Source organism: Chlorocebus sabaeus, chromosome 7 (genome assembly GCF_047675955.1).
Source record: "Chlorocebus sabaeus isolate Y175 chromosome 7, mChlSab1.0.hap1, whole genome shotgun sequence".
In the NCBI taxonomy this organism is placed as follows: Eukaryota; Metazoa; Chordata; class Mammalia; order Primates; family Cercopithecidae; genus Chlorocebus; species Chlorocebus sabaeus.
The window spans coordinates 98,895,899-98,911,411 of record NC_132910.1 but is presented as its reverse complement, the minus strand read 5'-3'; the positions used below and the strand labels follow the sequence as shown (position 1 = coordinate 98,911,411).

The 15,513-nt window shown below is 38.3% G+C and overlaps 1 protein-coding gene across 3 annotated transcripts in view; it reads left to right on the top strand.

Moving 5' to 3' along the window:
* The window catches only part of NR3C2 (nuclear receptor subfamily 3 group C member 2), a 368,607-nt gene that overhangs the window by 310,019 nt on the left and 43,075 nt on the right, over window positions 1-15,513 (top strand). For all 3 annotated transcript variants that reach the window (XM_007999946.3, XM_037986899.2, XM_037986894.2), the window contains exon 7: window positions 14,194-14,324. In XM_007999946.3, the coding sequence (XP_007998137.2) occupies window positions 14,194-14,324 (131 nt within the window). The remainder of the gene's footprint in view (window positions 1-14,193; window positions 14,325-15,513) is intronic.

Sequence of the window (15,513 nt, the reverse complement as noted above, 5' to 3'; positions counted from 1 at the left end):
CCTTCATGTACCTTGAAAAGGAATTTCATACAAGTGGATTAAAAGGATAAGAAATATTTAGGCTATACGTTGAATAATCAGTGTGTTCATGTCATTTTGTGTGCAGGTGTAGTTTGTGTTTCAGTGTTGATGTTTTATGGGAAACGAATGTCACTGGTGGTACAGTGGCCTGGTGGTGTTACACTTATTTCACCCAGTAATGAATGGTGCAGTTGTTCATAATGTCCTGAACAAAATCTGCTTTGTGACAGATGTTCAGAATCAGTAATAGGAAAGGACGCGTGGCTAATCTCTAATAAATTGATTGAGTTGGACATCACTCTTCTATTCAGGCAGATGATGTATCAGCTTTTAGATGATTCCAATAGAAGAAACTACCTTTCCTACAGAACTGTGGCATCCAGAAATGTTTTCTAGGGTATAATTTGATTAATGAATGTAATCATGTCTGTGATAACAGAGTCTCTGGAGCTTTAACTGTTTTCTTCTTCCAACGTAAGAAGAAAAGGTAGAAAGCAAGTGTGTTCACTTTATAGGATCACAGATTTCAAGATAGAAAAAGGAATCGGTGATCCTATAAAGTGAGCACACCTGCTTTCCACCTTCCTTGTCCCCACCCCAACACATTCACACACTGCTAAAATCACATCTGCCCATGTGAGCCACTCTCTGCTGTGGCCTTGGAGGCACAATTGTGCACCTAGATTTTATCAGAGTAAATGTCCTTCTCTACACCATCCTGTGCCAGCTTCTGGTTACTGGAGCAATGTGACTTTTGCTTTAGGAAGAATATGACTCCATGAGTTGTTGGTTAATACAAATCTTTTATTGTAGTAGGAAAAAGTAATTTCCTGTCACCCTTTACCCAAACAATAGTCCGGTAACGTTTCTAAATTAGCATTTAACTATTGAATTTCAAGAATGTGAACAAAGTTATCAAGTAAAGGAATCCTACCTTTTTACATCCCCATTTTATAAGTGAGGAAACAATAGCTGTTTATTGAAAGTAAGCAGTGTCTTTACGTTTATACCCAAAATGTCCCTATATGAAGCAATAATAACTCACCAAAGGTTTTCTGTCTTCTGTTTAATCATCTGAGATCGGCATACCATTAAATTTTCAGAAATTTAGTATTAAAATCTATAGCCTAGCCTACAGATATGAGGCTTGATAGTGAAAAAAAATACTTCACTAGAGAATTTTTTTTTTTTTTTTTTTTTTTTTTTTTTGAGACAGGTTCTCACTCCTGTCGTCTAGGCTGAAGTCCAGTGGCCCTATCATGGTTCACCACGTCCTCTACTTCCTGGGCTCAGGTGATCCTCTCATCTCAGCCTCCCAAGTAGCTGGGACTATAAGGACCCACATCCTACTAATTTTTACATTATTAGTAGAGACGGGATCCTACTATGTTGCCCAGGTGGATTTTGAACCCCTGGACTCAAGTGATCTGTCTGCCTCAGCCTCCCAAAGTGCTGGGATTACAGGCATGAGCCACTGCGCCTGGCATTGAGAACGTTGTTCTTCTGTTTTCTTTCCGTAGATGTAGCAGCTCTGGCAATAAGTCTTAACATAGCATTTATTAAGTGATCATGAGTCTCCAAGCTTGCTGTTGGGTGTTTTAACCTTAATACAGCAGTTAAGAGACCAGAATCTGGGAACAGACAGCCTGGATTCAAATCCTAGAGTGATGTTTTCAATGAGGTTTGACTGCCCTTCCAAAAAATTTCTTGGAATAAGCAAGTCATTATAGTCTAGTTGACACTTACAGCTTGTTCTTCTATCAAAGCCATACATAAACTGTCTCAGCAAAGCCTAGAATTTAAAAATTTAGTTTACTAAATCTTAAAACATCCAATGATACTAGAATGGCCTCTGGTAGTAGGCTCTTCTAGTAAGAATTCAGTGCTAGGCGTATTCATGGATTTCCCTGTACCAAGGCCCCTAGTATCTGTATAGATAATATCCAGTAAACTATGTTCCTTTTTAATCTCCTACAGTTTGCTCTTTGTCTTTCTTTCTTTAGTATGTGGTGTCTAGACACATATCTCAGAGACAGATGTGCCTCGCATGATACAGTAAGCAGCCCTGAAAAGTTGCATAGAAATCACTTTTTTAAGTAAATTGTATTGGTACTGGCCTGCCTGGGGAAATTCACAGTTCAGGGAATACTAAGATTAAACCTTTGGTCAAGCAAAACATTTTTGTAATGTGATTTATCACAGATACCTCTAATTTTAACTTTCTCTGAAATCTGAATTTTACAGTGGATTATGGCTACACGTTTTCTTTCCTGCACTAAAGGCATATATCCTTGTACCCTGAAGAAACCGCTGACTATATAAGTTATTTTAAAATCTACTGTATAAAGGAATGTTTTTAAAAATACTATACATAGGATTTATGGTTTAAAAATTTTTTTTCCCAGACTTTTGGTACCACCAAAGGTAAATTACAGTTGCCATATAACAAAGCCCATTCTACATTTTTAGATTATCACGTGTTATTCTGATCTGTGTAACATGCATTAAAGTCGGTGGATATTGTGATGTTGAAGTCCAAGGAGAGTTGCATTGGGAGTTATACCTGATGTAAATGACGAGTTGATGGGTGCAGCACACCAACATGGCACAAGTATACATATGTAGCAAACCTGCACGTTGTGCACATGTACCCTACAACTTGAAGTTTAATAATAATAAATAAATTAAAAAAAAAAAAAAGAAAGTATATCTCTTCTGGAACATCAACTAAGGTGATAAAATACTGAATTAGCTTTTAACTATTACTAGAATTGATCATGCAAAATTAAGAGAGAATGGATGAATGTTGTGGACACCAATGGGACATTAGTCTCTCTAACATGTTAGTCCAGTAATGTGTTAGAGATGCAGACCACAATGGCATTCTCAGGTGATTTCTACACCTCATGGCTGAGTTCTACCCTGGTTACAAATAAACTCTGCAAGTACTATAAAAATGAACAGGTGTCAGAACTGCAGCTAGTAAAATGGTCCTTCACAGATATCTCTTGTTTGTCAGTTAAGGAAAAATTAATAAGACTATGAAAAAATTTAAAAACAGTAAACTGGAATAATTTGAATGTTCAAATTGGGGTCATTTTTATTCTAATTGAGGTTTGGAAGAAAAAACCTGTTTTTCTGCATGCTGTTTTTTAGGAATATAATAAGCCCGAGACATGGACCATCTGTTATACTGACCATGTAACAAGATGTTAGATTTATTCAGACAGGATGCGGTTTGCGGTATCAGATGTAAGGTCTGGTCTTTCAGGTTGGCTGTGATTACGTGTGTGCACCACACCAGTCAAGTTATTTATTTCTCTGTTGCAAGATTGACACTATTGCTGCCTACTTCTAGAGGCACGCACACACATTCCTAGAGGCAGTTTACTGAAGTAATAAATAGTATGTTAACAAACATGTTTATTGAGAGACCTCCTCTTGAGATTCCAGAGACTTCAACCCTGATTGAGCACAACAAAACAACCTTTGTTTTGTTTATATCTACAAAGAAAAGAACAGCTGAAAGTCTATGAAATATGTTGATTTACCTGTTCGTTTGTTGCCAGATATTTTTTTATCACTCACATAATTGTTGACCGATGCACCATACAAAAATCAGTCATAGAAAGATATGTACCCCACTATCCAGAAGGGTACGCAGATCTTCAGAATGATGAGAGCTATGTAGAGCTTAATCCAGGGGCTAATGTGGAATATTTCAAAGGCTGCTTTTTATAGTTCCTTCTTAAATAAAGTGATGTCTTACACACCTAAAAGGTATTTAGTTGACAAGGTACAGTTCAGTGCCATATTACTAAAGGATCTTACGTTTAAAAATGTCATTGTACTTTTCATAGGTTCCCATAGGTGGAAGAGTTGGGAACCTCTTGTGCTTTGGCATTTATAAAATCAGCTGATGTGAAAGGATTACATTTATTAAATGTGAGTTTGTGGAAACAGAAAGGAGTGATAAAGGTAGTTCTATTTTCCTTCCCCTTTAGAGTACCAAAACTATATCAAAAAGGTCTTCGAGGAACTATTTCTGAGTGACTTTTTGAAATCATAGTTTATTAAAGAATTCTTACCCCGCATGCTTTCCAAAAGCATTTGGCGTAGCTTGCAGTAAAAGCACAGATACAGTAAAACTAAAAACCATTCAAGACACAAAAAGGCAAAAAGCAAGTAGCTAAAACAGAGTAAGACAGATATTTTGTATATTATAAAATACAAAAGAATGAATCACCTGAATGCCAACAGAAGTTGCATTATTAAACACAAATATTAGTTTCTTAATCAATCTCAAATAAAGTATAGGCTGGGTGCGGTGGCTCACACCTGTAATCTCAGCACTTTGGGAGACCAAGTGGGAGGCAGATCACCTGAGGTCAGGAGTTTGAGACCAGCCTGGCCAACATGGGGAAACCCCATCTCTACTAAAAGTACAAAAATTAGCCAGGCACGGTGGCACAGGCCTGTAATCCCAGCTACTTGGGAGGCTGAGGTGGGAGAATCGCTTGAACCAGGGAAGTGAAGGTTGCAGTGAGCCGAGATCGTGCCACTGCACTCTAGCCTGGGTGACACAGTGAGACTCCATCATAAATGGATTATGGGTTGTAGAGATTCTTGTTTTTCTCATTTTCAAAACATTTTAGTTGTGATTAAAAAATACGTATAACAACATTTGCCTTCTAACCCTTTTTACGTGTACAGTTCAGTGGTAGTATTACATTGTTATGTAACCAGTCTCCAGAACTTTTTCATCTCACAAAACTAAAACTGTACTCACAAAACTAATTCTGCTTTCCCACCTCCCCCCAGCCCCTGGTAACCACCGTTTTACTTACTGTTTCTATGAGTATGACTACTTTAGATAGCTCATATAAGTGAAATCATGCAGTATTTGTCTTTCTCTGACAGACGTATTTCACTGAGCATAATAGGAAGGTTCATCCATGGTGTAGCATATGTCAGAATTTCCTTTTTTGAGACTCAATATCCCATTGTATACATGTTCCTCATGTGTATCCATTTATCTGTCAGTGAACACTTGGGTTGCTTGTATCTTTTGCCTATTGCGAATAGTGCTGCTGTGAACAACAAATAACCCCTCAATGGCCTGCTTTCACTTCCGGCAGAGATTCATTAAGTAGAAGTTAGCATTAAGAAAGAAGCTTTTTCCAGGCCTACAGTTCAAGGCCCATGTATCACATGAGTCTTAATAAGAACGATCAGTAACAAAAAATGGAAGTCATCTTCAGAATCCATCTTGCAAAGATGCAGAGTTTTTCTGCAAAGGGCTATTTCTTGGCAAAGTTCAGTGGAGGCATAATGTTAAATAATGTCTGCAAAATGCACTGCTTTAGAGGCCTGCCTATGTGACTTCCTAGTGGTCTAGCCGAATTTCAGGGGTAACACCTTGGGAGACCATTAAGGAGTTGAGTGGTAAGCATGCCCATGAAACTAGCCAACTCAAAGGTGAACTCAACTGAGCCCTTGACAAGATCAAGGCAACCTCAGAATAGAGGTTGCTGATGAGAACCTGGAATGAGAACCTGGAATGGGTGGGAAGTTTAAACCGTCATACAGATTTAGACACTGGAAGATGGAAGAGCCTTGCTTGTCTTCTCACTGTGGTGGATGGCCACCACATGAAGTGTCCATGAAGGTGTTTAGACTCATACTTAGAGCTCCCGAGTTCTACAGGTGTTCATAGCCTGGAATCCTTTGTAGTTTGGGCTTATCAGATATCTACTTCTGTCAAAGTACAACATGACTATGATGCTACGATTACATTTAATTTGGAGAAATAATTTCTCAAATCAATTACTTGCAGAAGGACTTCCAGATACCCTAATGGTAAGCCAGTACCTAAAAAACAAGAGTGTTCCTTCTGACAGCCATTGGCTGATAGGTTCAATGGACTCGTCTTATAATGTGAAATAGGGCAACATGGTTGACATAATGATGGTAAGACAGCATGGATGGGTCCTGTAGATAAAAGAGTTGTTCAGATTGTTTAGATGCTCAGTTAAAAGCAGGCAGCCAGCACTCAAGTCATTTAAATTTTGAAAGCCCTACCCACACTCTGATTTTAATGGACCTTTTCTAATTGCCACTATTCTTACATGAATTAAACCCCATTTCTAACCCCAAATTCTCGCCAAAGCAAGAAAAAAAATATTGTCTAACTCCCATTATTCACTTTAGTCCCAAGTAAATCAGATTTGAAGAAGTTAGATAATTTTAACTTAATGTTTTAAAACTATTTCCAAATGATCATATTATTTTAGTTTAGTACAATGGATGTTCTAAGAGAAGACCAGATGAAGTTATAGCTACAAATAAAATTGGCTTCCTCATTTGAGAAAGTTTCAAGTTTACAAAACTATTGAAGTATTTTTTTTAAAATATTTTAGAACTATTGTCATAGATTTTAACCCAACCTCTAGAGTGGATCTCTAGACCCACTTTGGCTGCTGTGTTTATTTATCCAAAAGTAAAGTTTTTATTCTGTTCCTACAAATAAGAAGATATTTAGAAATGGCTGACATGTGCAAATATATTAGTACTCACAGTTCTTAAGTAGAGACTAGCAGCCGTCAGTTACTCAGGTCTGATGTTCACTATATGGCTGTTTTCTATGGCAGTAATCTGTTACCATATTTGTATTAGTTCACTGTTGAAGGGTGACTTTTGGTCATGCATTTACTTTTGTTTTACAGAGGCATTATACGAGTTTGCTTCTCTTTCCCAAAGTAGTCAGTATATTTTTACATTCTATTCAAAATGAGGTAAAATTATGACATGAATAAAAGCATGTAGCAAAGAGTACATTCTGTGAAGTGATATTGCAAAATTAATACCAATATTATGCCAAAAAATTGTCCTTGTTTCAACTTCTTTGGATGTACTTTTCTATACATTTAATTGTGCAAAAAAATGCACAATTGCACAAAAAAATTGTGCAAAAATGATGTGATATAAAATGCATTTTCAAGATGGCCTGTTTTCTTGAAATTTCAAGCTATATCAAGTGCTCCATACTTTTCATTTAGAGAATTCGATTTCATGCAGTGGAAACAGCAATGGAATTTGAAAACCCAAAATGTTACCACATAATGGGTAGCAAAGAAAACAAATGAGTGACTGTAATAACAAAACATTGCAGGTACTGAATAGAGTTGTATGACTCTGGAAAAAAGAGCCAAAAATTATTACTCAGGCTGGCATACAGAGAAAGGAAAGTGCATGAGTTTTGAAGTAAAAAATCTGGGTTTGGATCCTGGCTTCACATGTACCTAAAATTCCTTATCATGAACATGAGAATAATTCCTCACAGGGCATTGTGAGATTTAGCAAGAAGAAACTTAGCTCTGGTGTGTGGCGGGTAATCCATAAATGATAGCTATGGAGACTGTAGAGGTTATTTAGTTAATACCTCACAAAGAGTTAAAAAGAGATGCTGTTCATACTGAAGTGGCAAAAAATGCTTTCTTTAGGTGTGTTGTCACACGTTAGTGTTCTAATCTGTTTTCAAGTGGAATCTGAAGTGTCTCTTTAACCTTTAATCTGTGTGTGAATGTTTTGTTAACACATCTGGTAACAGAAATGCTCTGACATGGAGGTGTTTCGTTCTCATGTTCTACTCTAGGCAAGTTATTTCTGCCTTCTGAAAATCTACATTATCTCTGGTTTTTCCCTAGATTTACCATCTTCTATATAGAAATAATTTAAAATAATAACATAATATTGTATTCCTGAAAACTCATTTTAAGACCTTGACTCCTTCTTGGTTTGTTTCAACCAAATGATCATTGGTCTCTTAAGAAGCATTGTATTCTCTCCATGATTTCCAAATAAAGCTAACATGTGTGAAGTATAATTTAAGAGCTTCCATATAATTAGTTCATACATCCTTGCAAGATTGGAATTATTACTAGTATTCCAATTTTACACGTGATAAGCCTGAGATCTCAGATGCTACATGATTACCAGATCACAAAGCCAGCATGCTGAAAAGCTGATGGGCTGTGCCCCTCTAGGACCTGCTGGGGCAAAGCTAGGGATGCCCCCTTAAGGAATCAAATGCATATAAGTGCACGTTTCAAACTGCACAGTATGAAATGCATGTTGTGTTATGCTCCACAGACATCCTGATTTTCCAATTTGCTTTACCCACGTCACAATCTAAATCAGTCTCTCCCTCTCAAAAATTTTGTAGAACTTCATAAATGCAATATCTAATTCTGTGGCCACTTGATAATCTTATATAAATTGCCAGTATTACTTTTCCTTCATCATCGTTATCATATGCAAATCTGTATGTTTTCATAACTTATAACTGTTCTCTGTTCTCTTTTCCTTTCCTTCTATCATTCATTCATGAGAAATACTTAGCAAAGACTGACACATAGCACTTGTTTATCATATTCTTTTTGACACTTACAAAAGTTAGACATGGATCCTTTCTTTAAAGTTTGTAGTTACCAATCAAAATGATGGAACTAAACTGAGCTTTTAATTTTTTTTTATTTTTTTGGCTCTAAACACACAGAAATTCTGCATTTAAAAAAAAAAAAGTCTTAAATATATAGCCAAGCTCAAAAGAAATGTTTTTAAAAGGTGCAAAACTAGGAAATTCATAGGGTGCTTTAAAGCAAAACTAATGCCACAGATGGTCCACTGACTACTGAATGCAGATATGTGCTTGAGGATGGGTATTAGAACACAAACAGGGAAAGGTGACAGGAAGCCAGACTCCAACAAGGCCAGCGCCTGAAATAGAGCCCCCTGCATAAATCTAGGGCTTGGCAAAGATTTCACTGTCTACTGACAAGGACAATAAAACTAAACCAACCAGCCAGCATGGCAAGGAAGCTGAAAGAAATAAGAAACAGAAACCTGCACCACATCAAGTGTGGAGTCTAAATTTAAACTACATGAGTCTTGCAAAAAGTATTTAAGCTAAAAAATTAGCATAAAAACTGCTCCAGAACAAGTAAAATGCTTATACCCATGACAGCCGCAAATGCTAAAACTCTGTAGAGTCCCATCCACAAGCCAGAACCCATGGGATTCACCTAGAAGACAATACATGCCAAAATAATACATGTTAGATATGCATATTAGCACCCCCCAAATTTGAATAAAACATCTGAAAGAAACTATAAAATAAACATGTTTAAATATCTAGATATGTAAAGGAGAAATACCTATGGAAAAGAACAGAAATGTTTGAGAGAGAATTGAATAGAGCATATCTCAGCTCCTCAACATGAAAAATACTACCATTAAAATTAAAACACTATATTAAACAGTAGATTATATGGAAAATAGATCTGAGAAAATCACCTAGGAATGCAGTACAGAGAGATAAACAGCAAGAAAATATGAAAGAGAGGCTAATGTGGAAGACATGAGGAGAAGGTCCAACATACTGCTAACTGGAGTTTAAAAATGAAAAAATAACAGGAACAGGATGGGGTGATGTTTGAAGGGACAATGACTAAAAACATTTTAGAACTGAAGGAATACTTATATATGCAAGTTCAATAAGGACATTGAGTCCTGAACAGGAGAAATAAAAATCAGTCTGCACCTCAGTACATCGTCATGAAACTGCAGGCATCATATAAATAGAGAAAAATTTTTAAAGCTACCAAAGAGAAAAATGCAGGCCACCTTCAGGAGAACAACAATTAGACTAACAGGAAATTTCCCAAAAGCAACAATTAAGGCCCAGGTGTAGTTGAATACTATCTGCAAAGTACTGCGGTAAATCACCTGTCAAGCTAGAAATCCATAGCTTTTTAAACCATCATCCAGGAATGAAGGTAAAATAAAGACATTTTCAGACAAATTGAGGCCAAAGACATGAGACATGAACTTTTGTTTTGTTTTGTTTTGTTTTGGGACGGAGTCTCGGTCTGTTACCCAGGCTAGGGTGCAATGGCCGACTTTGGCTCACTATTACTTCTGCCTCCCAGTTCAAGTGATTCTTCCACCTCAGCCTCCTGAGTAGCTAGGATTACAGGCACCTGCCATCATGCCCAGCTAATTTCTGTATTTTTGTAGAGATGGGATTTCACCATGTTGGCCAGGCTGGTCTTGAACACCTGACCTCAGGTGATATGCCTGCCTCGGCCTCCCAAAGTGCTAGGATTACAAGCATGAACCACTGCACCCAGCCCCTGAACATTTATCAACTAATCACTGCTGAAAGAATTACTAAAATACATTCTTCAGTAAGTAAGAAATTGAACTCAGGAATAAAGTGCAAGAAGTGAGGGTGTTCAGAGAAACACTGGGGAAATCTAAGCAGACCTGGAGTGTGTGTGTATAAGAGAAACTAGATTTAACAGTGATGACTTAAGGTATAAAAGCAGCATGTATAGCTTCTAAATCCTGTAGAGCCATAGCGGAGGGGGCCTGTTGGGGGAACCCATCCCCAATATTTCAACGTAGGTTCTCTCTATTTTCCATAAGTGTCAGCTAGCTGAAAAATAAAGAGAGACAGTATAAAGAGAGGAATTTTACAGCTGGGCCACCGGGGATGACATCACATATCGGTAGGACCATGATGCCCACCTGAGCCTCAAAACCAGCAAGTTTTATTAAGGGTTTCAAAGGGGGAGGGGATGTAAGAACAGGGAGTAGGTACAAAGATCACATGCTTCAAAGGGCAAAAAGCAGAACTACTAATAAGGGTGTAACAAAGATCACATGCTTCTGAGGCAACAGGACAAAGGGCAAAAGCAGAACCAGTGATAAGGGTCCAACAAAGATCACAAGTCAAAGGGCAAAAGCAGAACTACTGATAAGGGTCTATGTTCAGTGATGCATGTATTGTCTTGATAAATTTTTTTTCTTTTTTTTGAGACAGGGTCTTGCTCTGTTGCCCAGGCTGGAGTGCAGTGGCCAGATCTCAGCTCACTGCAAGCTCCACCTCCCAGGTTTACACCATTCTCCTGCCTCAGCCTCCTGAGTAGCTAGGACTACAGGCACCCACCACCTTGCCCAGCTAGTTTTTTGTATTTTTTAGTAGAAACGGGGTTTCACCATGTTAGCCAGGATGGTCTTGATTTCCTGACCTCGTGATCTGCCCATCTCGGGCTCCCAAAGTGCTGGGATTACAGGCTTGAGCCACTGCGCCCAGCCAGATAAATATTTTAAACAACAGAAAACAGGGTTCGAGAGCAGAGAACCCACCTGACCACAAATTTACCAGGGCGGAGTTTTTCCTCACCCTAGTAAGCCTGAGGGTACTGCAGGTAACCAGGGCGTATCTCAGTCCTTATCTCAACCGCATAAGACATACATTCCCAGAGCGGCCGTTTATAGACCTACCCCCAGGAACACATTCCTTTCCCGGGGTATTAATATTCCTTGCTAGGAAAAGAATTTAGCAGTATCTTCCCTACTTGCACGTCTGTTTATAGGCTCTCTGCAGGAAGAAAAATATGGCTCTTTTTGCCTAACCCTGCAGGCAGTCAGACGTTATGGTTGTCTTCCCTTGTTCCCTAAAAATCACTGTTATTCTGTTCTTTTTCAAGGTGCACTGATTTCATATTGTTCAAACACACATGTTTTACAATCAATTTGTACAGTTAACATAATTATCACAGTGGTCCTGAGGTGACATACATCCTCAGTTTACGAAGATAACAGGATTAAGAGATTAAAGACAGGCATAAGAAATTATAAAAGTATTATTTGGGAACTGATAAATGTCCATATTAAAATGAAATCTTCACAATTTATGTTCCTCTGCCATGGCTCCAGCTGGTCCCTCCATTTGGGGTCCCTGACTTCCCACAACAGGAGGCTAAAAAGATAGATCAATCCAATGAAAGGAAGAGAAAGAGAAAGAAGGGAAAGAGGAAGGAAAGTAAGTTAAAATGGTAGAGAACATCCAAACTTGTCAGTAATCATGATAAATAAAAACAGATTAAACTGAGTTATTAAAATACAGAGACTCTCAAATTTCTGAATCCAGCCTCTTTTGTGTTTAGAAGATATGTGTGAAATATAATTACGTGGGAAGTTTGAAACTAAGGGATCAAAAGAAAGGTGAACAGCACACCTGGTAAGTTCTAAAGAGAGCAAGAAAAAGAGGCAGAGAGAGAGAAAAACAATGTGAAGATCAGACAACATTTTTAAGGCACAAAATTATTAGGAATAAAAATGGTGTTACTCAGTGCGAGAAGGAAAAAATGGGTAAATTTGGTAAAGATATGAAGAGTCAAATCACCACAGAAGACACCCAAATGATGAGTAAATGCTGAATCTACTGGTGATAATGGAAATGGAAATAAAAGCAACCATGTGCTATCCATTCAACCTTCCATCAAATGGAAAAAAAATGAAATTGGATAATGGCAAGCATTGGTGGGGATGTGGAGTAAGGGCATGCTCATGCTCTGCTGGTTGGATTGAAAGCAGGAGACGTGCAAATCTATGACTCAGAAGTTCTGTTTTCATTCTGTATCCTATAGAAATGACAAGGATATTCCTTGGGCATCATTTGTGATAGTAATAAAGAGCAAACAACCCAAGTGTCCATCAGTAGAGCAATGGATAAGTAAAATGCAGTACATTCAAACAAATGAAGCTCGAAGCAGTTAAAATGAATTAACTTAGTTACCTGTATCAAAATAGATACATCTCAGAGTTATTGTTGAATAAAAATAAGTTGCAGAAGGATGTGCATATCTAATTTCAAATTTACATAAAACAAAGCAGTACTATATGCTGTTTTTGTAGATACACACATGTGTAGTGAAATACACACATCTGAGAGGAAATGATAATCACTCAGACTGGGTGGTTCCCTTCTTGAAAGAGGAAGAGATGGATGGGATCAGGGAAGAAGGCAGAGTGGGCCTTAACTCTGCCATGTTTAATTTTTTAAAATCTGATGCACATATGGCAAAAATAGTAGCATTTGTTTACACTGTTAATTCTGGATGGTAGATTCGGAAGCTCCTGCTGTTAGCATATGTGTGTGTTTCAAATATTTCCTTAATTTAAAATGGCTTCTAGCTTTTTGGGGGGGAGGAAAGATATATAATAATGCAGAGAACATGTGCTGTGTTTCATTATGGGTTCCTTATAATTGGCATTCAGAGTTGAGATGTAAGAGATTTCTGCCAATTGAGGGGAGCCCCAGAATCCATCCTGGAAGAGAGATCCCCACATTGCTTTCCAGCAGACGCTGCCTGCTTTCAGTCACCCTTTAATAGATCCACCATCCAGACCTCGTTTTCTGTTTCTTTGGCCTTTGTCAAGTCCTTTCTCATTTTTCACCAATAGTGTCTCTTTCACTTTTTACAGTCTGGTCACTATGAACCAGTAGTTACCCAGGGCCTTACAAAAGGTTTATTACTTTGAGGGAAAACATCTAAAAAAAATAGTGATGCCTTGCTTACTTCTTAAGCAAAGAGAAAATAATGACTTCTGTTTTTAGATAACATGGATTTTTATGGAAGCATTTGGACAGTGGTGTGAGGGTATTGTTTGGTTGTGTGTGTGGAAATATTTGTATATGTTGTGCCAAACTCCCTTGTCATTTTTTCTCTTTATCAGAGAGATTCCATTTGGTGTTCTCACCTTTTAAAGTATTTTTTAATTTCCCTTTTAAAACATGTTGATGTAAATAGTTAATAACATGTTCCATGACCTCTGTAAGGAAGACCCACGGAGAAATAAGATTGGTCATCCCCGTCCTATGTTCATAGCATCTAGCCCAGTCCTTTCCTATAAGTGCTGGATATCTGTGGCTGAAAAGGAACAAGAGTCTGTGGGCTTTGCCCCAGATCACAGCAGCTTCTCTGCTTTGTGGATGGTCTCACTGTAACACACTAAAATCCTAATCAGTCAGTATTACTCTTGACATAAAATGAAATCATGGCATATTTTGGAAGGGTTGGTTTCAGTGCTCCTGACACATTCTCACAGGGTACAAGTAAACGGCCCAGCAGTATTGGTCTAGAAGCAATTTACCAATCACTATGAAAAGCGTCTAACTTGTCTTTAAAATACACATCTGCTCCATGTTGAAGCCAAAAGGAGAATTCTGAGTCAGATCTCTTATTAAGCTGCCTCAGACTGCCAGTCTGGGTTTGATAATGAATCTTGCATTCTCAGACATTTTCTTCTTTTCCTTTGCAGAGAGAAGATGCATCAGTCTGCCATGTATGAACTATGCCAGGGGATGCACCAAATCAGCCTTCAGTTCGTTCGACTGCAGCTCACCTTTGAAGAATACACCATCATGAAAGTTTTGCTGCTACTAAGCACAAGTAAATTGATGCCCATCCTGGCACTGTTTCTGTATTACCAGATCATCTTCCCCATAGGGTGGTAGCCTATATTTATTGTATTCAGGTAGTTGGTACCAAAAACAAAAACAAATCAAACAGAAACATTGAAGAAATTGGAGGAAGCCTTTGACCTTTGATGAACTAAGTTACTTGCAAAGTATGAAGCTTTGGGCATGTGAAAGAGCATATCCCAACATTCCTTCATCCATCCAACCACTCAGTGTTTATAAAGTGTCTGTTATGTGTATAGTAGGATTAGGCAATTCAGGAAACACAAGGGTTAATGAAGCACAGTCTTTATCCTCATGGAGTTTATACTCAAAGAAAAGTTCAAAGATTTTTTTTTTTTTTTTTTTTTTTTTTGAGATGGAGTCTTGCTCTGTTGCCCCAGGCCAGAGTGCAGTGGTATGATCTTGGCTCACTGCAGCCTCCACCTCCCAGGTTCAAGCGATTCTCCTGTCTTGGCCTCCCAAGTAGCTGGGATTACAGGCATGTGCCACCATGCCCGGCTAATTTTTGTATTTTTAGTAGAGATGGGCTTTTGACATGTTGGCCAGGGTGGTCTCAAACTCCTGACCTCTGGTGATCCACTAGCCTCAGCGTCCCAAAGTGCTGAGATTATAGGCATGAGCCACCATGCCTGGCCAAAGATATCTTTAATACATATGGAAAGTAATTATTTACTATGATAGAGGTAAGGAATGTAATGGTGGTTCAAAGAAGGGAAGAGCACATTCAGTTCTGGGGATCTGGGGAGGGACACGTGATGCAGCTGGATCATGGAGGGTTTTGCAAGGGCCGTAGGTTGGATAGAAGGTGTGAGATGGCATTGCCGTGAACATCAGTATGAATGAGTGTGGACCTGTGGGAAGTCTATATAAGCAGTAACACTTAGCGGGGAGGGGTTGTTTTGCCTTCCAATTCTTTATTTTATTTATGTATTCATTTATTTTTTAAAGGTGCGTCAAGTTATGTTGGGTGGAGGAGTCATGGGGAATAAGATTGGGGTGTCGATTAGACCAAAATATTCAATGTCCATTGAAGAAATCTGAACGTCATTAGGTGGGCAGAAAAGGGCAATGCTGAAGGCTTTTGAGCAGTGGGATGACAGGATCAAAGCCGTATTGTATGGCTTTATAAGGGTCTCTCTGGTGGAATAGATTCAAGA